This window comes from Astatotilapia calliptera, chromosome 20 (assembly GCF_900246225.1).
Source record: "Astatotilapia calliptera chromosome 20, fAstCal1.2, whole genome shotgun sequence".
Lineage (NCBI taxonomy): Eukaryota > Metazoa > Chordata > Actinopteri > Cichliformes > Cichlidae > Astatotilapia > Astatotilapia calliptera.
In genome coordinates this window covers 23,678,851-23,706,613 of record NC_039321.1, presented here as the reverse complement: position 1 = coordinate 23,706,613, position 27,763 = coordinate 23,678,851, and the positions used below count along the sequence as shown (strand labels likewise).

The window sequence follows — 27,763 nt, the reverse complement described above, 5'->3', positions numbered from 1 at the left end:
CTCCTGCAGAGAGTTATGTTTCCATGAAAAGTGACATGTCCAAAGGGGAGCCACTAAACTTCAGTGATGAAGTGCTGAGGTAAGATATTTGGGAAATAATTTTAATGACTTTTTTTCACCAGTACATCATGTAATATTATTATCAGCACAAAGCAAGTGTAGTTTAAATGTTATGTGTGGATCTTTGTAGCTAAGCTGTGAGTCTGTGGAAGCACAGATACAGCAGTCTCTCTGTGTAGTCAGCAGGAGTTACCCAATTTACTGTGTAGTGAAAGAAAGGAGAGAACGTGAATCATGTTCATAAGCGGCTATTACATCAAATTGTATCAGTTATCCAGAAGATTGTCATTCAGTGTTGATTGTTTTTCTGCAATAAGGGTATCTGGACATGTAATATGTTGAAGGTAGAGTGGACACTACATCAGTTATAAGTCAGGTTTTGAACTGAACAGTGATCTTAATGGGACAGAGGTAGCTGGTTAGCATGGTGAGTTCAGTATTGTGTTCAGCAAAGCACAGTAAGTATAATTCTGTGACATAACATTAAAATTGTTACTGCTGGTCGTCAGATTCTGTTGAGAATTGAAATGACTTTTTGAATCAGTTAAACAGAAAATCTCACACATTGCACTTTTAAGCGTTATCTAATGAAGACATTTTCTAAATTGTGTTAAAGACCACGTGAGGGCCGAAGACCAGTGTCTCCTGCAGAGAGTTATGTTTCCATGAAAAGTGACATGTCCAAAGGGGAGCCACTAAACTTCAGTGATGAAGTGCCGAGGTAAGATATTGTGGGTGTTGGGGGAGCAGCTAGTTCTCTCCCATCATGCCTTGGGACATGTGCTGCTGTTAGATGTTCTTGTTTTTTGTTTATGGTTACGTTACTTTTAACTGTTATCTTGAATGTTGTGTTTATACTGTGATTCAAAGTCACTGACAGTTATCGTTTTATAGAAAGAATGCAGTACCATAAGTGAGTTTGTTATGCTGTTATTGACCCTTGAAACACATGACAGCACAAGCAAGTAGTTAATAAAAAGCTCCCCCTACCAGCTTGGGGTTAAGCAGCAAGTTTCAACTTTTTATAGAGCTTCTCTGCCAAAATTTCTTTGCATGTCACAATATTTTGGTACACCAGTACATTATGTAATATTATTATCAGCACAAAGAAAGTGTAGTTTAAATGTGGTCTGTGGATCTTTGTAGCTTAGCTGTGAGTCTGTGGAAGCACAGATACAGCAGACTAGTGATGTGTCGGTTGCGAACAAAACGGCTCTTAGAGCCGGGTCTTTTTGACGTGAAGGATGCTCCTTATCACGAACCGTGGGATTTTCTTTTTCTTTCTCTCACCCTCTCTCTCGCACTTCCCCCCCCCCCCCCCCCTTCACTCCGCACATGATCCTTGTGCTTGGCTGGGAAGAGGGGGGAGGGGCGGTAGTTACACTCGCAGTAGCACAGGAACAGAGTGGGAGAGAGAGAGAGAGAAAGAGAGCCAGGGACAACAACGTCACATTAGAAAGGTATAGTAATCATCCACAACTATTTTCAGTTGCAGATGATAAAGGATTCAGAAAGTTTAATCATGCAGGCCCATATGACAGAGAATGTGCACCTTCTTTTTGTTTTCATATTTTAATTTATATTTAATTGTGTTGTGGTTTGCAGTGTTTTGTGTTGTTTCACTTTAAATTTGTTTAAAAGGAAAAAGTTGAAAATTTAAATAGTTAAAAGTTGAAATGTGAATAGTTGTTTTTTATATTATATGATTTATTTATTACATTTTATGTGGAGTGAATAAATAAAAGTATATTTACGGTGGCCCCTAGAGACAAAGCACATACAAACTTCAAAACACGTAAAAACTCCAAAACATGTACAAAACACAACAGAAGTGCTCCAGGATGCTAGGTGCAGTGTTGAGTTTTTGTTACCTAGTGGCTACACAAGCCAGCAAGTATCAACGACCAGATTTGGTGTGTGGTAGTAACAGGTAAATGAAGATTTTTTTTAAATTATTTGAATATATATGAGTGCTTGTGTATAAATACACAAACAATACACATATGCTTTCAATTGTGTAATTTAAGTGATCTAGGTAGCTCTGTTTTGGAAGTTCAGTTAACACTAGAAATGTGTTTTGGAGTTTGTACGTGCTTTGTCTCTAGTGGCCACTGCATATATTTATATATAAACATATATAAATAAAATCACTTTTTTTTTTAAATTAGTGATTCCTTTTGTGCATAATTTTATATTGTTGTTAATAATAAATTAATTAAAGCAACAAAACAACCTGAAGAGACGGCTCTTTTTAGTGAGCCAAACCGAAAGAGCCGGTTCTCTAAAAAGAGCCGGAAATCCCATCACTAATGCTGAGGCCTGATCATAAGATCAAATTGTGTCAGTTGTCATGAGGACTGTCATTCAGTGTTAATTATTTTTCTGCTATAGGAGTATCTGGACATGGAAGATGTTGAGGGTAGTGTGAACACTACATCAGTTATCATTCAGGTCTTGAAATGAATAGTGATATTAATGGGGCTGGGGCAACTGGTTAGCATGCTCAGCATGCTAACCAGTTGCATGCTGAGTTAACCAGCATCATGTTCAGCAAAAAACAGTAAATATAATTCTGTGACCTAACATTAAAATTGTTGCAGCTGGTTGTAATGAATCAGTTAAATCGTCGAATCAGTTAAACAGAAAATCTCACACATTGCACTTTTAAACACTGTCTAATGAAGACATTTTCTAAATTGTGTTAAAGATCACATAAGGGCCGAAGACCAGTGTCTCCTGCAGAGAGTTATGTTTCCATGAAAAGTGACATGTCCAAAGGGGAGCCGCTAAACTTCAGTGATGAAGTGCTGAGGTAAGATATTTGGGAAATAATTTTAATGACTTTTTTTCACCAGTACATCATGTAATATTATTATCAGCACAAAGCAAGTGTAGTTTAAATGTTATGTGTGGATCTTTGTAGCTAAGCTGTGAGTCTGTGGAAGCACAGATACAGCAGTCTCTCTGTGTAGTCAGCAGGAGTTACCCAATTTACTGTGTAGTGAAAGAAAGGAGAGAACGTGAATCATGTTCATAAGCGGCTATTACATCAAATTGCATCAGTTATCCAGAAGATTGTCATTCAGTGTTGATTGTTTTTCTGCAATAAGGGTATCTGGACATGTAATATGTTGAAGGTAGAGTGGACACTACATCAGTTATAAGTCAGGTTTTGAACTGAACAGTGATCTTAATGGGACAGAGGTAGCTGGTTAGCATGGTGAGTTCAGTATTGCGTTCAGCAAAGCATAGTAAGTATAATTCTGTGACATAACATTAAAATTGTTACTGCTGGTCGTCAGATTCTGTTGAGAATTGAAATGACTTTTTGAATCAGTTAAACAGAAAATCTCACACATTGCACTTTTAAGCGTTATCTAATGAAGACATTTTCTAAACTGTGTTAAAGACCACATGAGGGCCGAAGACCAGTGTCTCCTGCAGAGAGTTATGTTTCCATGAAAAGTGACATGTCCAAAGGGGAGCCACTAAACTTCAGTGATGAAGTGCCGAGGTAAGATATTGTGGGTGTTGGGGGAGCAGCTAGTTCTCTCCCATCATGCCTTGGGACATGTGCTGCTGTTAGATGTTCTTGTTTTTTGTTTATGGTTACATTACTTTTAACTGTTATCTTGAATGTTGTGTTTATACTGTGATTCAAAGTCACTGACAGTTATCGTTTTATAGAAAGAATGCAGTACCATAAGTGAGTTTGTTATGCTGTTATTGACCCTTGAAACACATGATAGCACAAGCAAGTAGTTAATAAAAAGCTCCCCCTACCAGCTTGGGGTTAAGCAGCAAGTTTCAACTTTTTATAGAGCTTCTCTGCCAAGATTTCTTTGCATGTCACAATATTTTGGTACACCAGTACATTATGTAATATTATTATCAGCACAAAGAAAGTGTAGTTTAAATGTGGTCTGTGGATCTTTGTAGCTTAGCTGTGAGTCTGTGGAAGCACAGATACAGCAGACTAGTGATGTGTCGGTTGCGAACAAAACGGCTCTTAGAGCCGGGTCTTTTTGACGTGAAGGATGCTCCTTATCACGAACCGTGGGGTTTTCTTTTTCTTTCTCTCACCCTCTCTCTCGCACTTCCCCCCCCCCCCCCCCCCCCCCCTTCACTCCGCACATGATCCTTGTGCTTGCGCTGGGAAGAGGGGGGAGGGGCGGTAGTTACACTCGCAGTAGCACAGGAACAGAGCGGGAGGGAGAGAGAGAGAAAGAGAGCCAGGGACAACAACGTCACATTAGAAAGGTATAGTAATCATCCACAACTATTTTCAGTTGCAGATGATAAAGGATTCAGAAAGTTTAATCATGCAGGCCCATATGACAGAGAATGTGCACCTTCTTTTTGTTTTCATATTTTAATTTATATTTAATTGTGTTGTGGTTTGCAGTGTTTTGTGTTGTTTCACTTTAAATTTGTTTAAAAGGAAAAAGTTGAAAATTTAAATAGTTAAAAGTTGAAATGTGAATAGTTGGTTTTTGTATTATCTGATTTATTTATTACATTTTATGTGGAGTGAATAAATAAAAGTATATTTACGGTGGCCCCTAGAGACAAAGCACATACAAACTTCAAAACACGTAAAAACTCCAAAACATGTACAAAACACAACAGAAGTGCTCCAGGATGCTAGGTGCAGTGTTGAGTTTTTGTTACCTAGTGGCTACACAAGCCAGCAAGTATCAACGACCAGATTTGGTGTGTGGTAGTAACAGGTAAATGAAGAATTTTTTTTAATTATTTGAATATATATGAGTGCTTGTGTATAAATACACAAACAATACACATATGCTTTCAATTGTGTAATTTAAGTGATCTAGGTAGCTCTGTTTTGGAAGTTCAGTTAACGCTAGAAATGTGTTTTGGAGTTTGTACGTGCTTTGTCTCTAGTGGCCACTGCATATATTTATATATAAACATATATAAATAAAATCACTTTTTTTTTTTAATTAGTGATTCCTTTTGTGCATAATTTTATATTGTTGTTAATAATAAATTAATTAAAGCAACAAAACAACCTGAAGAGACGGCTCTTTTTAGTGAGCCAAACCGAAAGAGCCGGTTCTCTAAAAAGAGCCGGAAATCCCATCACTAATGCTGAGGCCTGATCATAAGATCAAATTGTGTCAGTTGTCATGAGGACTGTCATTCAGTGTTAATTATTTTTCTGCTATAGGAGTATCTGGACATGGAAGATGTTGAGGGTAGTGTGAACACTACATCAGTTATCATTCAGGTCTTGAAATGAATAGTGATATTAATGGGGCTGGGGCAACTGCTTAGCATGCTCAGCATGCTAACCAGTTGCATGCTGAGTTAACCAGCATCATGTTCAGCAAAAAACAGTAAATATAATTCTGTGACCTAACATTAAAATTGTTGCAGCTGGTTGTAATGAATCAGTTAAATCGTCGAATCAGTTAAGCAGAAAATCTCACACATTGCACTTTTAAACACTGTCTAATGAAGACATTTTCTAAATTGTGTTAAAGATCACATAAGGGCCGAAGACCAGTGTCTCCTGCAGAGAGTTATGTTTCCATGAAAAGTGACATGTCCAAAGGGGAGCCACTAAACTTCAGTGATGAAGTGCTGAGGTAAGATATTTGGGAAATAATTTTAATGACTTTTTTTCACCAGTACATCATGTAATATTATTATCAGCACAAAGCAAGTGTAGTTTAAATGTTATGTGTGGATCTTTGTAGCTAAGCTGTGAGTCTGTGGAAGCACAGATACAGCAGTCTCTCTGTGTAGTCAGCAGGAGTTACCCAATTTACTGTGTAGTGAAAGAAAGGAGAGAACGTGAATCATGTTCATAAGCGGCTATTACATCAAATTGCATCAGTTATCCAGAAGATTGTCATTCAGTGTTGATTGTTTTTCTGCAATAAGGGTATCTGGACATGTAATGTGTTGAAGGTAGAGTGGACACTACATCAGTTATAAGTCAGGTTTTGAACTGAACAGTGATCTTAATGGGACAGAGGTAGCTGGTTAGCATGGTGAGTTCAGTATTGAGTTCAGCAAAGCATAGTAAGTATAATTCTGTGGCATAACATTAAAATTGTTACTGCTGGTCGTCAGATTCTGTTGAGAATTGAAATGACTTTTTGAATCAGTTAAACAGAAAATCTCACACATTGCACTTTTAAGCGTTATCTAATGAAGACATTTTCTAAACTGTGTTAAAGACCACGTGAGGGCCGAAGACCAGTGTCTCCTGCAGAGAGTTATGTTTCCATGAAAAGTGACATGTCCAAAGGGGAGCCACTAAACTTCAGTGATGAAGTGTCGAGGTAAGATATTTGGGAAATAATTTTAATGACTTTTTTTCACCAGTACATCATGTAATATTATTATCAGCACAAAGCAAGTGTAGTTTAAATGTTATGTGTGGATCTTTGTAGCTAAGCTGTGAGTCTGTGGAAGCACAGATACAGCAGTCTCTCTGTGTAGTCAGCAGGAGTTACCCAATTTACTGTGTAGTGAAAGAAAGGAGAGAACGTGAATCATGTTCATAAGCGGCTATTACATCAAATTGCATCAGTTATCCAGAAGATTGTCATTCAGTGTTGATTGTTTTTCTGCAATAAGGGTATCTGGACATGTAATGTGTTGAAGGTAGAGTGGACACTACATCAGTTATAAGTCAGGTTTTGAACTGAACAGTGATCTTAATGGGACAGAGGTAGCTGATTAGCATGGTGAGTTCAGTATTGCGTTCAGCAAAGCACAGTAAGTATAATTCTGTGACATAACATTAAAATTGTTACTGCTGGTCGTCAGATTCTGTTGAGAATTGAAATGACTTTTTGAATCAGTTAAACAGAAAATCTCACACATTGCACTTTTAAGCGTTATCTAATGAAGACATTTTCTAAACTGTGTTAAAGACCACGTGAGGGCCGAAGACCAGTGTCTCCTGCAGAGAGTTATGTTTCCATGAAAAGTGACATGTCCAAAGGGGAGCCACTAAACTTCAGTGATGAAGTGTCGAGGTAAGATATTTTGGAAGTAATTTTAATGACATTTTTTCGTTAGTAAATCATGTAATATTATTATCAGCACATTGCTGTTAATTGATATATCTTTACATATTTTGGATTGTAGCTCATGGAATAGGCATCAAAGCAGGCTGCCAGCATAAAATAAGTGTAGCTGAATAGGATGGGAATGTGGACAAATGACAAATGTGTTGCTTACCTGTTTCTATGACAACAGTGATCAGTGATATAGCATTCTCAAAGCTGCACTGTGTCTGCAGGATTAGTTCCTGAAGAAGAACATAGAGAATAGGATCGATGTTTGAAAGCTTATTAGTGTGTATGTGTGTGTGTGTGTGTGTGTGTGGAAATTGAGCCTTTGTAGAATATTTAACAAATGATCATGCAGGTCTGATGATTTTTATGCTCTAGCTGTGTCTGGTAATAAGGGATGGGAATTGAATTTAACAATTCCGATTCTATTATCGATATCACTTATCGATTCGAGAACTTGTTGATTCCTTTATCGATTCTCATTAGGTCCACTTTGAGAGTAACTACCCTGTCTAAGCAGCATATCAAAGACATTACATTCATGCAGTAATGTGCTTAACACATTTACTAAACCAGCAAATAAGTGGAAGGTGTATGCTACAACTACCCTAATCTTACATTACTAGAAAATGTCGTTTGGAAGAATTAAAACAAAAAATCTTACATATTTCACTTTTAAGCTGTGTCTAATTAAATTATTGCTTGGTCTGTCTTGAAGTTCACTTGAGCTGCAAAGACCAGAGCCTCCTGCAAAGAGTTATGTTTCCATGAAACGTGACATGTCCAAAGGGGAACCTCCTATTTCCTGCTCTTGCTCTTGATGAAGGCGGTCGCACTTTTCTCCTCTCCTCCTCTCCCTTAGCTTCCCTGCTTAGCCTCTTATGTCCTTGTCTAGTCTTGTGTTTTTTGTATTACTTTCCCCTGGAACATTCTCTCACAGTCCGTTCTCTAAAATTATGGATTGGATCAACTGGTCCCTAAATGCAATTGACACCCCTTTCTCAACGAGAAGTTTGGGCTTGGGTGAGCCTGAGTGCTGAAGATATCTACCTATTCGGAACCATGATAACTGGGTTCTTGCTGATCGGAGCTGGCTTGGCCCTGACTTATCGAAGAATTAAGAAAGCGGAACCGGCTGTTCAAACCCCCACAAGGCTGCCCGCTGGGACTGAAATGATGGGAGAGGCGTGAGTTTCTCAAAATGGGCTCATTGAGTGCAGCACAGATAAGATCTTGGAGAAGCTACGGCTGCTGTGAATACTCAGAATAAGATCTCTGACTGCAGACTGGATACATCTCGGAAGGGCTAGCTCGGAATAACATCTCTGGGCGCAAATTGGATGACATCTCGGGGAGGCACACTGCCGGGAGTTCTCAGAAATCGGCTCCTTGAGCACAAGAAATGACAACATCACAGAACGCAAGTATGGCGAAGCTCGCGGCTCTCCAACGGGAGATCGAGAGACCAGTGTTTGACTGTAGAACTGCTTTGAAATTCATATGAGCTGTTCGCACTAAAGCAAAAACCACCATCACTTCATGCGGATACCCCTTTGGCGCCAGCTGCGGTCTCAAGGCTGGAGCTGAACAACAACGCCCTGATAACGACTGTGTTTAGTCTGTTCCTTCCCATTCCATGCAGGGCCACCTGGGTTGGCTGGAAGACTGTTTACTTAGCCTAGCAGGGTGAAGGACACTGTCTCAGCTGAACTCTGGACACGCACACACCTGTTAATATGGCAGGTGACTAATACATATACATATACATATACATATACATATACATATGTATATGTATATATAAATTCCCCGCTCGCCCCTGTAGGCGGTTTATCCTTCAAGCTGGGGTCCTCTACCAGAGGCCTGGGAGCTTGAGGGTCCTGCGCAGTATCCTAGCTGTTCCTAGGACTGCGCTCTTCTGGACAGAGATCTCCGATGTTGTTCCCGGAATCTGCTGGAGCCACTCGCCTAGCTTGGGAGTCACTGCACCTAGTGCTCCGATTACCACTGGGACCACCGTCACCTTCACCCTCCACATCTTCTCGAGCTCTTCTCTGAGCCCTTGGTATTTCTCGAGCTTCTCGTGTTCCTTCTTCCTGATGTTTCTGTCATTTGGAACCGCTACATCGATCACTACGGCTGTCTTCTTCTGTTTGTCTACCACCACTATGTCCAGTTGGTTAGCCACCACCATTTTGTCCGTCTGTATCTGGAAGTCCCACAGGATCTTAGCTCGGTCATTCTCCATCACTCCCATTTTGACCTCGGGACTTCGTCACAGATGTTTCTGTATACTATGCCGGCCACTTGGTTATGGCGTTCCATGTATGCCCTGCCTGCTAGCATCTTGCACCCTGCTGTTATGTGCTGGATTGTCTCTGGGGCATCTTTACACAGCCTGCACCTGGGGTCTTGCCTGGTGTGATAGACCCCAGCCTCTATGGATCTTGTACTCAGAGCTTGTTCTTGTGCTGCCATAATTAGTGCCTCTGTGCTGTCTTTCAGTCCAGCTTTGTCCAGCCACTGGTAGGATTTCACTGAGCACGCTCTCAGTTGGGGCCATCTTCGTGATGTATTCGTGGATGTTTGTTGTCTCATCCTGGACTGTGGTGCTGACACTCACCAGTCCCCGGCCTGCTTCCTTCCGCTTAGCGTACAACCTCAGGATGCTGGACTTGGGGTGAAACCCTACATGCATGGGAAGGAGCTTTCTTGTCTTTATGTCAGTGGCTTCTATCTCCTCCTTTGGCCAACTTATTATACCAGCTGGGTACCTGATCACGGGCAGGGCGTAGGTGTTGATGGCCCGGATCTTGTTCTTATCGTTCAGCTGACTCCTCAGGACTTTCCTGACCCTCTGCAGGTACTTGGTGGTTGCAGCTTTCCTAGTGGCCTCTTCATGTTTCCCATTCGCCTGCGGGATCCCCAGGTACTTGTAACTGTCCTCTATGTCTGCAATGTTGCCTTCTGGTAGTTCAATCCCCTCAGTTCTGACTACCTTCCCTCTCTTTTGTTATCATCCGATTACACTTCTCTACTCCGAATGACATCCCGATGTCATTGCTGTATATCCTGGCAGTGTGCATCAGTGAATTGATGTCTCATTGATTGATGTCTCCTGCTAATCTGACTGCCTGAGAGACTCCTGCTGACGCATATGACAAAACAGGGAAACTGAGTTTTCCGCGCTAACCTGTTATTTCCCAGACATCAGCCAACTAACTGGGAGATATGCTCATTTGGGGAGCTTGTTCTAAGAAGGCAACACCAGAACATACCTCTGCTGTAGTAGGTGAGACAAAAGGAGGACAGACTTAGACCATTGCATATCACTCTGAAATTTGGCTATTAATTTAAAAAGCCATAGTTCCTTATTAAAGATGATAGCGGCTACTGCTTAAATGGTGAAAGAGGTACAAATCATACTTTTGTACTTAGATTATCAATACTTAATCCAGAAATACCTGGAAGAGATGAACAAATAAACTATCCTCATTAGTGATTTGACCCATAATACATTTAATAAAATGTATCTTGGTATGTATTGGTATATCTGCTTGGTGTATAGTATACATAATTTCCCTAGGGATGAATAAAGTATGCTGATTCAGATTATTATAAATGTAGTTTATAAAATTAATAGTTTCTTACACAAGTAACTTAGACACTAAACTTCAACACCTCTATTGATCATATATGGAGATGATGTCCACAGCATCCAGATGACCAGGTTTCATGTGCCACAGGAGAACCCTTCTTAAATAAGCTGCTTTTAGTTTTATAGTAAAGATGTTGAGGTGCTGCCTGACTTAGTGATTAGACTTAGGACCATCTTAGTATTAGCCTTGACTGATAATGCGGAGGTGAAAAAGGAATAATGTCCCTCTATCCAGTAAGAAACTGCTTGTTATTAGGTTGGTGCTGGCACTGTGGGTAGTAGAGGTAATAATCTGTGACCCAAGGTGTGTGTGTTTTTGTGTGTCTGTGTGTGTTGCAATGTGGTTTAGATTAGTTCGACTTCCTTTATTTTCTATAAATATCTGATATATATAGATGGATTGGAATTCCATTATCAATATCACTTCGATTCTCACTGAGTTAGGAAAGAAAATATAGCACAAATGGGTTTTTACAATCAACAGGACCTGGAGGAGTTTTATGTTACTTGGGACATTTAAGACAGAAGACACTGTCCTGTAAGCTCCTCCTCCTCCTCCTTGTAGTTCACTAAATTGAACTACATAAAAACTGTTTTTGTACTGTGATGGGCTCTGAAACTCTTTAAAAAAACGATTCATCTGCAGGTGATCAGTTAGCATTTTTTTCAAGAACTTTTGAGATAAACGGTTGGAGATTTTAAGTAACATTTGTAATGTTGGACCCAAGAAACACTAGCCGGAGCGACTTTGACAATAGCAGAACTTTTATTAAACACTGTGGGTTTGTACAGGGACACAGACACTCCCGCTCTCTCTCTCTCTGCTGTCACGTCCGCTCTCCTCCTCCGACTGTCACTGCCAACATATAAAGAGACACAATCACTGTCAGATCCCAGCACACCTGTTCACCCCGCCCCTGCGCCGCCCCGGGAGCTCACTGCAGCTCCTCTGCAGCTGGCCAGAGACCACACCCACGCCACACATTTTAACTACTGCCAGCTTGAAGGCCTATGGTATGTAGCAGATTAATATGTTAATCATATTTAAGATTGAAGCATTAATTAATGGTTGTAATTCTTTGAGCAATCTGGTAGGGATTGCTTCTGAAAGGCATGTTGATGGTTTGGAGAAGGTAATTATTAAAGTTAATTCAGAAAGCTCAATTGGAGAAAAAGTCTACATAAACAGCAATGGTATTGAAAGTAACAGTACATATTGTTATGTCTTTGAGATGGTTACAAGTATTTTTTTCTCTAACACTGTGCTTGACAGTTGGTATGATGTGTTCAGGTTGATGTGTTGTTTGGTTTTCTTCAAATGTGGTGTTACCCATCTACATTTGTCAGTTCAAAGGACATGGTCCTAGAAGTCTCGGTGTTCTGTTTGCAAAGAAGAGTTTTTCTCTTTCAGCCCTTCATAACAAACCATATCATTCACTCAAAATGTACTTTCGTGAACTTTAAGATTTAAAATGCTAATTGAGGCCTATAGAGTCTGAGTTTATTGCAGTTTTTCTGACCACTGCAGATCATGGCTGATACCTTTCCATCTTGGCATTGTATTAACAAACACCTGAATACTCCAGACCAGCAAACTGCAAAATTCTTTGCTTTTATAGAGGTGGTCACACTTCCTGATGATAGGATAATCAGGTGTAGTTGTGTAGCAGCACCTGGCTGTTATTTACTCTCTTGCTTGTCATGAAAGCAGTAAAGATTGTACTTAGTTTACAACTCTGTATTATCTATTTAATTGTAATATTTTCAGCACTTTCTTCAACACAATTTCTTTTCTTAAACAATTATGCACTGTCATTTATTCATCATCATCATCATGTCATTTATAACAGAGTTCAAGCATTGAGCTTGTCAGGCTCAATCTGAAAATTTAAAAAAATGTAACTATAGGTAGATAATAGGTAAGGTAGTATAGTGACATTTACCTTTATTTGTAGTTTATTCTTCAAGAGATTTGGGTAATAATTTCTTTGGTGCCTATATCAAAAGTTATTTTTATGGCATTATAGGGTAGAAAGCAAATTGGAGGATGTGCGTTAATACTTGAATTTCATAGTTCAACAATTTTTTTGAGAAATTGTTTTCTACTTTAATTATTAAATCCCAGTTCTTTGTATTCTTGAACGGCCAAGAAAGACACAGGGCTCAAAGTGGTCAAACTCAAAAAATTATCTTTAATTTTACATATCCCGGGATATGGAGACTAAGTGTCGCGTTTTGAGTTTTAGTTTATTTTGATGTTTATTGTTTATTTTTTAGTTCATTAGGTTATCTAAGCTCATTTGTTTATTTAGATTACCCTTGTGTCTTCTACCCCTGTGTTTTAGTCTCCTTTTGCCCTTTATGTGTTTCATGCTGTGTGTCTTATGTTGTCAAGGTTATATTGTCTTGTCTGTGTCTCATGTTTCCTGTTTTATTTTGAAGGTCTATGTCCTATGTCAGTGTAGTCAGCTTTGCTTCCTTTGTCTCGTTATGTCAGACCAGTGCCAGCTGTTTCCCCATGTGTTTCCACTTTCCCTAATCACCCTTGTGTGTATTTAGTCTGTGTGTTTCTGTTCATTCCTTGTCAGGTCGTCTGTTGTTCCACGTCATGTTTCCAGGATTTTCCATGTTTAGGTTTTTTGCAATGTTTAAGGTTTTGTTCCTTACCTTTTTGTGTTTAACATTTAGTTTTCCCAGTTTAGTTCTAGTTAGGTTCTTTCTTGTGTGCATCTGCCTTTTTTTTTTTTTTTTACCTTTTCATCAGCCATATTAAACGGCTCGCTTTTTGTTGATACACAAGTTTTGGTCCAAGTTCCTACGTGTCTGCATTTTGGGTCCGCTCTTCACAATACATACAGTCTGCCTGTGCCAGACTGTGACACTAAGCACACACAGAAACGCCTGCTCAAATCAGCTAGTCTCAAGCAGTAACAGGAAGCCAGGTTATTTATCTACTTGCTCTCTACGTCACACCACACTTTAAGTTTCAATTAGACACCCTACTTAGTTTCATTTTCTGGTTCTATGCTCTGCAAAAGCATGCAGTTTCCTGTCAGCCTGCGACCTAGTTTTACACTGAAGTCTGGGCCTCTCATAAAACAATCTAATCAGCATTAAGATTATATATTTATTCCTTAACAATACTTATCTTAATACACTGACACTAAAAGTTTGTTAGTAATTTAACTTGAAATTGTGCTAAATTCATAGACTCACCCAGTTAAGATATTTACCAAAATGTTACATTCAAAGTCCTCCTTAATGAACAACGATGTTCTAATATTTGTATAATTAGTTGTAAGTATTGATTTTAAAATGTGTTTGTATTTTATTCAACAGATTGTCATGCTGGTTTGATCATTTCTATTATGTAGCTGTGTCCGCTAGTGGTACAAACTGAAGGCTGGCTTGAATGCCATAGTGATTCACTTTTGCCTCTTGAAATACAGATTGACATTAGGGAAACATGGGCACCTGGTTAGCATGCTAACTTGAGTAGATATACGTTTCATGTTCTGAACAAAAGAATCTCACACATTGCACCATATTGTTTAGTCTGATGGAAGTATTTTGTGATCTGTGTTAAAGCAAACAAAAACCAGACTCTTCTGCCACAAAAAGCACAGAAAGAAACAGCGGTAACCCTCCAGACTCCAAGAATACAGCACCAAGGTAAGATTTTTATGAAATAATTTTACAGTTTCTGTTCTATCACCAATAACACCCAATTTAAAATCCCACTGATGTTAGTAAATATATTAAAAAAATCACAATTACACCCTTGGAATAGTGTTTTCTGACAGTTCAATGTCTGGTTATAAAAGTACAATATTTATGGTTTTAGCTTTTTGGAAGTGTTTAGGGAAGGAGGTTCTCACCCAAGATTTGACGTTATGGGGCCCATCTGTTTGATGTGGTGCAGTTGTCCTATTCCCTAAGAAAAATTTAATGTTCAAATTAACATACTATTGAATTTATAGACTGATCATTTCTTTACTTTTAGGCAAACTTACAAAATCAGTGAGGGTTCAAACAAAGTGTTCCCTTACTTTAGAATAGAGGATACTGGACAGTAATCTACATAAAACTTCAGAGGTAAATAAAAGATGAGATATTTACAAATGTTTAGCATTTAACTTAACCTTAAATCTGAACAGCAATATTATAAGTTTGATTTAATTGTAAAAGAATAAAAGGAAATGGAGATAATATGAGAAAATGCCAAAGTGAAGCGTCAGTGATACACTTAACCAGAATGAAGATAATGATATCACAGTTTATTTATCCTGCTGTGCTGACAAATAAAATATTAATTAAAAATGTCTTCTCTCTTGATGCTCAACCACATGATGTGACCACAGCAGTGCTACCAAAACAGGTGGGTAGTAACTAATTACATTTACCCCTTTACATTCACTTGAGTAACTTTTTGGAAAAGAATACTCTTAGGAGTAAAAAAAAAGGGGGAAAAAGTTTACTAGTTTTACTACACTGTACTTTGAGTAATATTATTATGGAGTATTGTTACTCTTACTTGAGAAAATGTCTGGCTGCTTTACTCAGTGTGTATATATACATATGTATATATGTAAATGTATATGTATATGTATATATAAATTCCCCGCTCGCCCCTGTAGGCGGTTTATCCTTCAAGCTGGGGTCCTCTACAAGAGGCCTGGGAGCTTGAGGGTCCTGCGCAGTATCCTAGCTGTTCCCAGGACTGCGCTCTTCTGGACAGAGATCTCCGATGTTGTTCCCGGGATCTGCTGGAGCCACTCGCCTAGCTTGGGAGTCACTGCACCAAGTGCTCCGATTACCACTGGGACCACCGTCACCTTCACCCTCCGTATCTTCTCGAGCTCTTCTCTGAGCCCTTGGTATTTCTCGAGCTTCTCGTGTTCCTTCTTCCTGATGTTTCTGTCATTCGGAACCGCTACATCGATCACTACAGCTGTCTTCTCATGTTTGTCTACCACCACTATGTCCGGTTGGTAGGCCACCACCATTTTGTCCGTCTGTATCTGGAAGTCCCACAGGATCTTAGCTCGGTCATTCTCCACCACCCTTGGGGGCATCTCCCATTTTGACCTCGGAACTTCCAGGTTATACTCGGCACAGATGTTCCTGTACACTATGCCGGCCACTTGGTTATGGCGTTCCATGTATGCCTTTGCTGCTAGCATCTTGCACCCTGCTGTTATGTGCTGGATTGTCTCTGGGGCATCTTTACACAGCCTGCACCTGGGGTCTTGCCTGTCTTTCAGTCCAGCTTTGTCCAGCCACTGGTAGGATTTCTAGATATCAGCCACCTTCACTATTTGCCGGTGGTACATACCGTGCAGGGGCCTGTCCTTCCATGATGGTTCCTCGTCTTCCTCCTCTTTCTTGGGTTTCTGCTGCCTGAGGTATTCACTGAGCACGCTGTCAGTTGGGGCCATCTTCGTGATGTATTCGTGGATGTTTGTTGTCTCATCCTGGACTGTGGTGCTGACACTCACCAGTCCCCGGCCCCCTTCCTTCCGCTTAGCGTACAACCTCAGGATGCTGGACTTGGGGTGAAACCCTCCATGCATGGTAAGGAGCTTTCTTGTCTTTATGTCAGTGGCTTCTATCTCCTCCTTTGGCCAGCCTATTACCCCAGCAGGGTACCTGATCACGGGCAGGGCGTAGGTGTTGATGGCCCGGATCTTGTTCTTATCGTTCAGCTGACTCCTCAGGACTTTCCTGACCCTCTGCAGGTACTTGGTGGTTGCAGCTTTCCTAGTGGCCTCTTCATGTTTCCCATTCGCCTGCGGGATCCCCAGGTACTTGTAACTGTCCTCTATGTCTGCAATGTTGCCTTCTGGTAGTTCGATCCCCTCAGTTCTGACTACCTTCCCTCCCTTTGTTACCATCCGACTAAACTTCTCCAGTAGCTGGATAGCGTAGTGGTTAGACTACATGCCTTTGGAGCAGAGAATCGCAAGTTCGATTCCTGCTAGGGGGGTCTGTATCCACTAAGGGTTTTAAGGCCACACCCCCTATGCTAAGCGAGGCGAGAAGTGGGCTACTGGAACAAGAAGGTATCTCGGGCTACAAGTTTCTTTCTTCCAAGAAGGTGTTACATCAAAGAATGACATGCAGTTGTATTGTTTTTTTTTGTTTTTTACAGCAGTCATATTGCTACTATTAGTAAATTGCTGTAATTGGTGAATACTATGTTGTTTATATGATTTTTTTTGCTCTATCTTTTTGCTTTAGAGAAAGATGCTGTAAAAATGAAGCAAATTTTGAAGAAGTCATTAAATGAAAAGTATAAAGAACAGATTAAGGAAGAAATCGACACAGAACTCTGTGTACAAAAGGAAGAAAAAAAAGTGCCACCCGACTACAAAGATATGTTTAACGTGCGAACAGTGCTAACAACAGGAATAGCTGGTGTTGGTAAAACATTTCAATCAAGGATGTTCATGCTTAACTGGGCAAAAGAGAAGACCAACAGAAACATAGACTTTATAGTTTCATTCCAGTTCAGTGAGCTGAATGAAAGAGACCAAGTTCAGAGTATGGAAGAACTGCTGAATGATTACTTCAGTGATATTAAACAACAAGGAGATCTCTCCTACGACAAGTTTAAAATACTTTTTATTCTGGATGGCATGGAAGAATGTACATTTCCTCTGAATTTCAAAAACAACAAGATACTGACTGACATGAAGGCACAGGCCACAATGGATGAACTGCTAACAAACCTAATCAAAGGGACTCTGCTTCCTTCTGCTCATCTCTGGATCATCTCTCGACCCTCAGGAGTTGATAAGATTCCATCTGATTATATCCAGAAAGTTACAAAATGTCAAGGTACTGAACAAAATTAAGCTTTAATAACAGCACACTGGTTTGTTTACTTAAACAGACTTAAAAAAAGATACTTTTAATAACGATTAACATCATTCATGGTACATATCTTTTATTTTGTTCTGTCTTTTCAGAGACCTCAAAGAGATGGACAAAACTGGTGACACATCTGCGCGTCAGACTTCCTAAAGAAAACCCTCTGACTGAAAACAAAAATCATCCTAACCAGAACACCACAGAACACATCATGAGAGAAGACAGTACTGCAGAGGGCACTGATGAACAGAAAAAGAAACAGACTGTGGTGAAAGTGAAGACAACATCTGATATCTTTAAAGACACGAATGGGAAAAAAATCAGAACTGTGCTGACTGTTGGAGAGGCTGATATTGGAAAATCCTTCCACGTACAGAAATATATAAAAGAGTGGGCAGAAAATACAAACCCTTCAGGTTTTACTGGGTTTTTAACATCTATGTTTGGTAAAGGAAAAGAAAAACAACTAGGAATATTTCCACTCAAAGTCTCTGAACTTAATGAGATGAAAGCTAACAAAATTAGCTTAGTGGGTCTTCTCAACCATTGCTTGAAGGAAACCAAAGACTTTGTCATCACTGAGTTTTCAAACTTCCCAGTTTGTTTCGTCTTGGATGGACTTGACAAATTTCAGCTTCCACTTGACTTTGACACAAACACCTTGTCTGATATCAGTGAGCCAGCCTCAGTGGACGTGCTGTTGACCAACCTCATCAAAGGGAACCTGCTTCCTTCAGCTCTGTTGTGGATAACGTCCCGACCTTCAGCTTTTAATCAGCTAAATGTTGAAAAACGTGTTGACAGGGTGACAGAAATACGAGGTAAGATAATTATTACAGAGACTATACCTTAAAATTAAATGCAACCAAGGGTCTTTATAGTATAATATCATCCAAAAGTCTTGAGTTACCACCCATTTCTAATTCTTTATACATTTCTAGGAAAATGGGAAATAGATGCAGTGATTAATTGAAACATGTACAAACTACATATTTTTTCTTAATCCAACATATTACTACAAGATTCCCGCCTCAGTGAAGGAGTCACACTAAAGAAGAATGAGATGTTATTGTATTTATTTACAACAGCCATATAACTGCTATTATGACTTTTGATTAAATTGTTGCAATTGCTGAATACTGCATTGTTCATACGAATTTTTGGCTCTATCTTTTTGCTTTAGTGAAAAATGCAGGAGAAATTCTGAAGTCTGCAATTTGCAAAAAGTATAAAAGCCAGAGAGAGGAAGAGATCGACACAGAACTCCGTGTACAAAAGGAAGAAAAAGAAGTGCCACCCGACTACAAAGATATGTTTAATGTGCGAACAGTGCTAACAAAAGGAATGGCTGGTGTTGGTAAAACATTTCAAACAAAGATGTTCATGATTAAGTGGGCAAAAGAGAAGACCCACAAAAACATAGACATTATAGTTTCATTCCAGTTCAGTGAGCTGAATGAAAGACAACACAAAGTTCAGAGTATGGAAGAACTGCTGAATGATTACTTCAGCGATATTAAACAACAAGGAGATCTCTCCTACGACAAGTTTAAAATACTTTTTATTCTGGATGGCCTGGAAGAATGCACATTTCCCCTTAATTTTATAACTAACAAGGACCTGAGTGTCATGAATATAAGGGCCACAATGGATGAGCTGCTAACAAACTTAATCAAAGGGACTTTGCTTCCTTCTGCTCATCTCTGGATTATCTCTCGACCCTCAGGAGTTGTTAAGATTCCATCTGATTATATCCAGAAAGTTACAAAATGTCAAGGTACTGAACAAAATTAAGCTTTAAAAGACAACACACTGCTTTCCACATTTAAACACAATTAAAAATAATTTTAATAATTGATGTTGTTCATGGTATGTTTATCTTTTTTTTTTCAGAGACGTCAAAGCGATGGACGAAGGTGGTGACACACATGCGTGAAAGACTTTGTACAGAAATCACTCTGATTGAAGACACCAATCATCCTAACCAGAAAACCACAGAACACATCATGAGAGAAGACAGCACTGCAGAGGTCACCGATGAACAGAAAAAGAAACAGACTGTGGTAAAGGTGGAGGCAACATCTGATATCTTTAAAGATAAGAATGGGGAAAAAATCAGAACTGTGCTGACTCTTGGAGAGGCTGATGTTGGAAAATCTTTCCACGTACAGAAATTCATAAAACAGTGGGCGGAAAAGAAAAACCCTTCATTTTTCACTTGGGTTGCAGACAGAACAAAAGCTTTTTTTGGTATAGGTGAAGAAAATGAACTAGGAATATTTCCACTCGAAGTCTCTGAACTTAATAAGATGAAAGATAAAAATAGCTTAGTGGGTCTTCTCAACCATTGCTTGAAGGAAACCAAAGACTTTGTAATCACTGAGTTTTCAAACTTCCCAGTTTGTTTTGTCTTGGATGGACTTGACAAATTTCAGCTTCCACTTGACTTTGACACAAACACCACCTTGTCTGATATCAGTGAGCCAGCCTCAGTGGATGTGCTGTTGACCAACCTCATTAAAGGGAACCTGCTTCCTTCGGCTCTAGTGTGGATAACGTCCCGACCTTCAGCTTTTAAACAGCTGAATGTTGAAAAATGTGTTGATAGGGTGACAGAAATACGAGGTAAGATTATCATGCAATTAGATATCATTGTGCATCTTTGTAGAACATATGTCAGACAAAAAAAAGAGTCAAAATACTAAAAAAAAAAAAAACTTTCAGAAAAGACAAATGTAGTAAATATTATAACTAATATGACTAATAACAAATTTTTTATTGCTGAAAACAAGACAAATGTGCACAATGTATACTTGTGTAATTTCTGTTTCTAATGTTTTCTTACAGAGAAGCCTGATATCACAAGCCAACGCAAACTCAAGTCTCAACTGAAGGAGCAGTTTACTCGTGTGTCTGAGGGCATCGACAGGCAAAAAACCTCTGCTGTCCTGAATGAGATCTACACAGAGCTCTACATCATAGAGGGACAGAGTGGAGAAGTCAATGAGCAGCAGGAGACCAGACAGGTTCAAAATGCAAAGTTCAAACCAGTTAAACAAGAAACAGCAATTAAATATAATGAGATCTTCACATCTGGTGAAAATAAACATATTAAAACTGTGATGACAATTGGAGTGGCAGGCATAGGAAAAACTATCGCATCAATGAAGTACATGCTGGACTGGGCTGAGGGTAACGCAGTTCAAAACATTTATTTCATGTTTCCACTTCCTTTCCGAGAGCTTAATTTGAGAAGAGAGGAACAACTCAGTTTTGAAAACCTTCTTCATCAGTTCTTTCCAGCTATGAAGACCTCAGAAATAACTGACTATGACAAGTATGAAATTCTGGTTGTTCTGGATGGCTTTGATGAATGTCGCCTTGATCTTAACTTCAGTGAAAGTAATAAATGCACCGATGTGAGAGAGCCAACATCAGTCAATATTCTGCTGACCAACCTCATCCAAGGAAATCTGCTTCCTAAAGCTCAAATCTGGATCACCTCCCGTCCTGCAGCGTCGAACCGTATTCCTGCTGATAAAGTTGACCGGGTCACAGAGGTGCGAGGATTCAATGATGAGCAAAAAGAAGAGTACTTCAGGAAGAGGTTTAAGGACAAGGATAAGGATAAGGATAAGGACAAGGACAAGGACAAGGATGAGGACAAGGATGAGGAAAAAGATGAGGACGAGGACAAGGACAAGGATAAGGACAAGGAAAAGGATGAGGACAAGGACGAGGACAAGGACGAGGACAAGGACAAGGATGAGGACAAGGATGAGGAAAAAGATGAGGACAAGGATGAGGACAAGGATAAGGAAGAGGACAAGGATGAGGACAAGGACGAGGACAAGGACGAGGACAAGGACGAGGACAAGGACGAGGACAAGGACAAGGATGAGGACAAGGATGAGGAAAAAGATGAGGACAAGGACGAGGACAAGGATAAGGAAGAGGACAAGGATGAGGACAAGGACGAGGACAAGGACGAGGACAAGGACGAGGACAAGGACAAGGATAAGGACAAGGACAAGGACAAGGATAAGGCTTTGGCTGAAAAAATCCTCACCCATGTGAAGAAATCAAGGAGCATTTATATCATGTGTCACATACCAGTTTTCTGTTGGATCACTGCAAAGGTCCTGGAGGAATATGTGACCAAGAACCAAGATGATGAAATGCCCAAGACTCTAACTGACATGTACACATACTTTCTTTTGATTGAGTGCAGACAGGCTAACAGAAAGTATAATGAAGATAAGACAAGTGAAAGTTGTGAGATAGATAAATTCTGGAATGAAAGAAACAAGGAAACCATTATATCTTTAGGCAAACTAGCTTTTGAGGAGCTTGTTAAAGGAAACTTTCTCTTTGATGAAGAAAACCTGAAAGAGTGTGGTACTGACATCACAAAAGCTGCTGTTTTTTCTGGGATATTGACTCAGATCGAGAGAGAAGGTCCTTCAATGTACCCACAGAAACTGTTTTGCTTTGTTCATTTGAGCATTCAGGAGTTCCTGGCAGCTTTCTATGTGTTTTACGTCTTCAGTAACAAAAGTGAAAATCTGCTTACCCCACCTCCTTCAGTGGTTTCAGATTTGCCTGCATCCAACTTCTACAAGAAGGCAGTGGACAAAGCTTTAGATAGTAAACATGGAGACTGGGATCTGTTTCTCCGCTTCCTGCTCGGCCTCTCACTGGAGACCAATCAGAAACATCTGAAAGAGCTGCTGATAGACGACAAAAAAAATAACAATGTGACCAACAAGGAGACAGCTGAGCACATCAAAAAGAAGATCAACGAAGACATCAGTGATGCAGATAAAAACCTCAACCTTTTTTACTGTTTGAATGAGCTTAATGATCACTCTCTTGTTAAAGACATCAAAGAGCAACTGCGATCAGGAAAACAGAATTTTGAAGATTACTCTGCTGGTCAGTGGTCTGCTCTGACGTTTGTGCTGTTGACGTCAGACGAGAAACTCGATGTGTTTGATCTGAAAAAGTATCGGAAATCAGAGAAAGTTCTTCTGGGAATGTTGCCAGTGGTCAAAGTCTCAAAAACTACCTTGTAAGTACTTTTGAATAATTACTTTTGTAATTCAGTGTACACAAAGTTTAACTATCTAAACAGCTTTCACAGAGAAGGAGAACTCCAGTGAGTTTAGTGGGAGATTCAGTCAATTCAGTGTCATTTATCAAGTTTGAATTTCAAACTTTCTGCTTTAACCTTCTAGGACCTGGCGTCCACATATGTGGACATCACATTTTGGGTAGTCTAGACCAAAATACCTAAATTTACTCTACAAGGGCCTGATATCCACTTACAATGACATTATACTGCTACTGTTCTATCAAAATCTAAAACGAATGTCCTCATATGTTGATCTCATTTTTCTCAGAAACAAAAATTAGGTAAAAATAAAAATCTGGTAATTCTTTGTTTTTACATTCATCAGGTCCCACTCAGCCCAAATAGCAAAGAAAAATTAAAAATGCATGCCATGAAAGAGTTCGGGTCTTAGGAGGTTAATTCAGAGGGTTTAAGAACAACTTGACATTCACTATTCAGTAGTTACAGATAACTTTGTGGAAAGTCACCTATTTTCAGTAATTGGATAATTGACTGACAAGCAGTTTCATGGTCAGGTGAGTCATGTTCCCTTGTTACTTCATAACAGTGGAAATGTGCCACTGGCATTTATTGATGATGTGGGCAGGGATAGCTCAGTAGGTAGAGTGGTCGCCAAAGGTCGGGGGTTCGAATCCACTGAAGGGCTACCCTGAGGTAGCCTACCTCTGAGCAAGGTACCATCCCTACACACTGCTCCCTGGTGCGCCTGCTTACTGGGTGCCCACTGCTTCACTGAGTGAATGGGTCAAATGCAGAGAGAGCAATTTCCCCACGGGGATCAATAAAGTATACATTATTATTATTATTATTATTATTATTATGTGATTGCTGATGTAAGTCACAGGATGAATTCGGAAGTTTGCAGCCAAACACTGGAAAACTGATCAGACGGTGTTTCCGACGGTGAGTCCTGACATGCTAGATTTTTTTTAAGGCAAATAAATGGGATATTTGTGATATTAATTCAAAGCCTCTGAAAATGGCGAACTATGTTTAAAAGTGTCTGTAATTTCTAAAGTAAATGAAAAATTTTTGTAGATCTCCTTGAATCTAAGTGGAAACCCTCATCGTCTTAATTGTTCTATTTAAATTCCAATGTGGTGGTGCACAGAGGTAGAGCTATAAAAATTATGTTCTGTCCAACAACTAATTTATATAACTGTATACACTGGTCTTTTAGTTACTTGAACATACTAGTGCAAAGTAACAGTTCATAGCACTTTGCTGTATGTCTCATTTTCACAGGCTGACTTGGTGTGAGCTCTCTGAAAAAGCCTGCAGTGGTCTGACATCCTCAGTCCTAAGCTCTGCATTCTCAAACCTTTTGGAGCTGAACTTTAGCCATAATGATTTGCTTGATGTGGGTGTGCAGCATCTTGCAGAAGGCCTGAAGAGTTCACACTGCAAACTGGAGATTCTGAAGTAAGTGTGCATAAATCAGACTGCCAAAGAGGGTTTTGTTGTCTTTTCTTGTTAGAAAGTTAAAAGGTTTCCATATGGTACAAAGTATAACAGACTGTTAGGTTGCTGAGACGCTAGACTGTTTTTAGCCACATATGAATTTTATTAGAGACAAATATTTTTTTACACTTTAGTCAAAGTGTGCAGAAAAGCTGTACCTCAACAACATGATTGCTTTCCAGTACCATTATATCCTAAGCCCAGACTAAAGGGGGATGAAGGGGGGTTTCTGAATATAGAAACCAATTAAATGGTCTACCTGGCCTCATACTTTATGTAAATAGGACATGACATTTCTGTGAAAATTTTGTCAAGTTTACCTAAGCAGGGTAATCACAGCATTCAAATGTTTTATGTAAATACAGTGGGGCAAAAAAGTATTTAGTCAGCCACCGATTGTGCAAGTTCCCCCACTTAAAATGATGACAGAGGTCAGTAATTTGCACCAGAGGTACACTTCAACTGTGAGAGACAGAATGTGGAAAAAAAATCCATGAATCCACATGGTAGGATTTGTAAAGAATTTATTCGTAAATTAGGGTGGAAAATAAGTATTTGGTCACCTCAAACAAGGAAAATCTCTGGCTCTCACAGACCTGTAACGTCTTCTGTAAGAAGCTTTTCTGTCCCCCACTCGTTACCTGTATGAATGGCACCTGTTTGAACTCATCATCTGTATAAAAGACACCTGTCCACAGCCTCAAACAGTCAGACTCCAAACTCCGCCATGGCCAAGACCAAAGAGCTTTCGAAGGACACCAGGAAAAGTATTGTAGACCTGCACCAGACTGGGAAGAGTGAATCTACAATAGGCAAGCAGCTTGGTGTGAAAAAATCAACTGTGGGAGCAATCATCAGAAAATGGAAGACATACAAGACCACTGATAATCTCCCTCGATCTGGGGCTCCACGCAAGATCTCATCCCGTGGGGTCAAAATGATCATGAGAACGGTGAGCAAAGATCCCAGAACCACACGGGGGGACCTGGTGAATGACCTGCAGAGAGCTGGGACCAAAGTAACAAAGGTCACCATCAGTAACACACTACAACGGCAGGGAATCAAATCCCGCAGTGCCAGACGTGTTCCGCTGCTGAAGCCAGTGCATGTCCAGGCCCGTCTGAAGTTTGCCAGAGAGCACATGGATGATACAGCAGAGGATTGGGAGAATGTCATGTGGTCAGATGAAACCAAAGTAGAACTTTTTGGTATAAACTCAACTCGTCGTGTTTGGAGGAAGAAGAATACTGAGTTGCATCCCAAGAACACCATACCTACTGTGAAGCATGGGGGTGGAAACATCATGCTATGGGGCTGTTTTTCTGCCAAGGGGACAGGACGACTGATCCGTGTTAAGGACAGAATGAATGGGGCCATGTATCGTGAGATTTTGAGCCAAAACCTCCTTCCATCAGTGAGAACTTTGAAGATGAAACGAGGCTGGGTCTTCCAACATGACAATGATCCAAAACACACCGCCCGGGCAACAAAGGAGTGGCTCCGTAAGAAGCATTTGAAAGTCCTGGAGTGGCCTAGCCAGTCTCCAGGCCTCAACCCCATAGAAAATCTGTGGCGGGAGTTGAAAGTCCGTGTTGCTCGGCGACAGCCCCAAAACATCACTGCTCTCGAGAAGATCTGCATGGAGGAATGGGCCAAAATACCAGCTACTGTGTGTGCAAACCTGGTAAAGACCTATAGTAAACGTTTGACCTCTGTAATTGCCAACAAAGGTTATGTTACAAAGTATTGAGTTGTATTTTTGTTATTGACCAAATACTTATTTTCCACCCTGATTTACGAATAAATTCTTTACAAATCCTACCATGTGGATTCATGGATTTTTTTTTCACATTCTGTCTCTCACAGTTGAAGTGTACCTCTGGTGCAAATTACTGACCTCTGTCATCATTTTAGGTGGGGGAACTTGCACAATCGGTGGCTGACTAAATACTTTTTTGCCCCACTGTACATTCACTGCAGCAACTTGATGTTAAAGAGAAGGTGATATGATCATCTTATTAAAGACATTAATGTGTCATGTGTTTATTGAATCGTTTTTTGAGTGTTTCAAACCTTTATCAAAAAGTCAGAAAGACCATCAAAATAATTTATCTCTGTGTGTTCTGCAGATTGTCTGGTTGTCAGGTAACAGAGACAGGCTGCTCTTTCTTGGCCTCATCTCTCAGATCGAATGCAGCCTCCCTCCTGAAACATCTGGATCTGAGTTATAATCACCCAGGAGACCTTGGGACCAGAGAACTCACTGATATAAAGGGAGATCCAGATATGAAGCTGAAGACACTGCTGTAAGTTATAAATATAATTGTTAATATAGTATATAGAAATAAAAGGCATTTATTTCTAATAATATAGAAGGATCTTTTTCTGAGCCTACGTCAACTTTAAAGCAAAATTATAACAGAACCTGAAATAAAAAGTCAATGTTTCATTTATAACATAAATTAAATTTGAAGTCATATTTTTTCCACTCTGTTTGAAAATTATTGCTGCACTACTTCCTCACCCTACCTTACTATACCTAATACTATATATAAAATAAAATCTTGTACAGTTTGGACCATGGTGGAGAGCATCGGTTAAAGCCGGGGATAAAGAAGTGTAAGTTGGTCTCTGATCTTCAGTGTTTTGTCAAGTAGTCACCAAGTTAAAGCTCCAGTTGCTCATTTTTGAAATCAAAATCACTAATTATAATTTGCTATACCTGCTAATGTTGTTTTGATTTGTTGTTTTGCTTGTATTTTTTTTTATGTATTTATATTTTGTGGTCTCTCCAGTACACAAAGATATCAAATTCTTGCGTTGTCTTTCTCAGATGGTGTAGAACTGAAGTTTGATGAAACTACGGCAAGCAAAAGGCTTGTCCTAGAAGGAGACAGAAAAGTAAAAACTGTAAAGAAGGTAGAGGAGAAACCTGCACGACCTGAAAATGAAGACAGGTTCAAGAGGTCTCAGGTGTTTTGCGTCGAGGGACTGAAAGGTCTCTGCTACTGGGAAGTGGAATGGAGTGGGACGGTCTGCATTGCTGCAGCATACAAAAGAGTGGGTAGAAATTGGGATAGTAGTGGTGGCCTTGGATGCAATGAGATGTCCTGGGCTCTGTCCTGCTCTAGGACTAAATGCACTGCCTTGCATGGGAAGACATCAACACAGCTGGAATTACCTTCCAGTAAAAAAATAGCAGTGTTCTTGGATTGGGAAGGTGGAATTCTGAGTTATTACAGTGTTTCATCAGAAAAGCTGAGCCTCATACACACCTTCCATGCAAAATTCACAAAGCCGCTCTTCCCAGCGTTCTGGTTTAAAACAGGCTCTGTGACCTTATGTGACATTAATTAAATCACTGTGGTTGAAACAGGTTTGATAAACTGATCACCACAGATGTTCTTCGTATTTCATTCAATTAACATTTCAGTTCCTTAACATGTAAAATTACTTTGCTGTTTTTCTCTTTTAGATGTGACTTGTTTATAAATAGTAAACAATAAAGAAAAAAGAACAATG

The 27,763-nt window shown here is 39.7% G+C and overlaps 1 protein-coding gene across 1 annotated transcript; it reads left to right on the top strand.

Moving 5' to 3' along the window:
• On the top strand, window positions 1–27,754 carry LOC113012993 (uncharacterized). The gene is made up of 18 exons (XM_026153483.1): window positions 1–79; window positions 677–781; window positions 2,768–2,872; window positions 3,470–3,574; window positions 5,568–5,672; window positions 6,270–6,374; window positions 6,972–7,076; window positions 14,362–14,445; window positions 15,135–15,151; window positions 17,014–17,613; window positions 17,745–18,467; window positions 18,830–19,423; window positions 19,540–20,271; window positions 20,494–22,717; window positions 24,026–24,202; window positions 26,371–26,547; window positions 26,814–26,860; window positions 27,075–27,754. The coding sequence occupies exons 1-18, from the start codon at window positions 24–26 to the stop codon at window positions 27,596–27,598; spliced, it is 6,585 nt and encodes a 2,194-aa protein (XP_026009268.1). The 5' UTR covers window positions 1–23; the 3' UTR covers window positions 27,599–27,754.
• The last annotated feature ends 9 nt before the right edge of the window (window positions 27,755–27,763 follow it).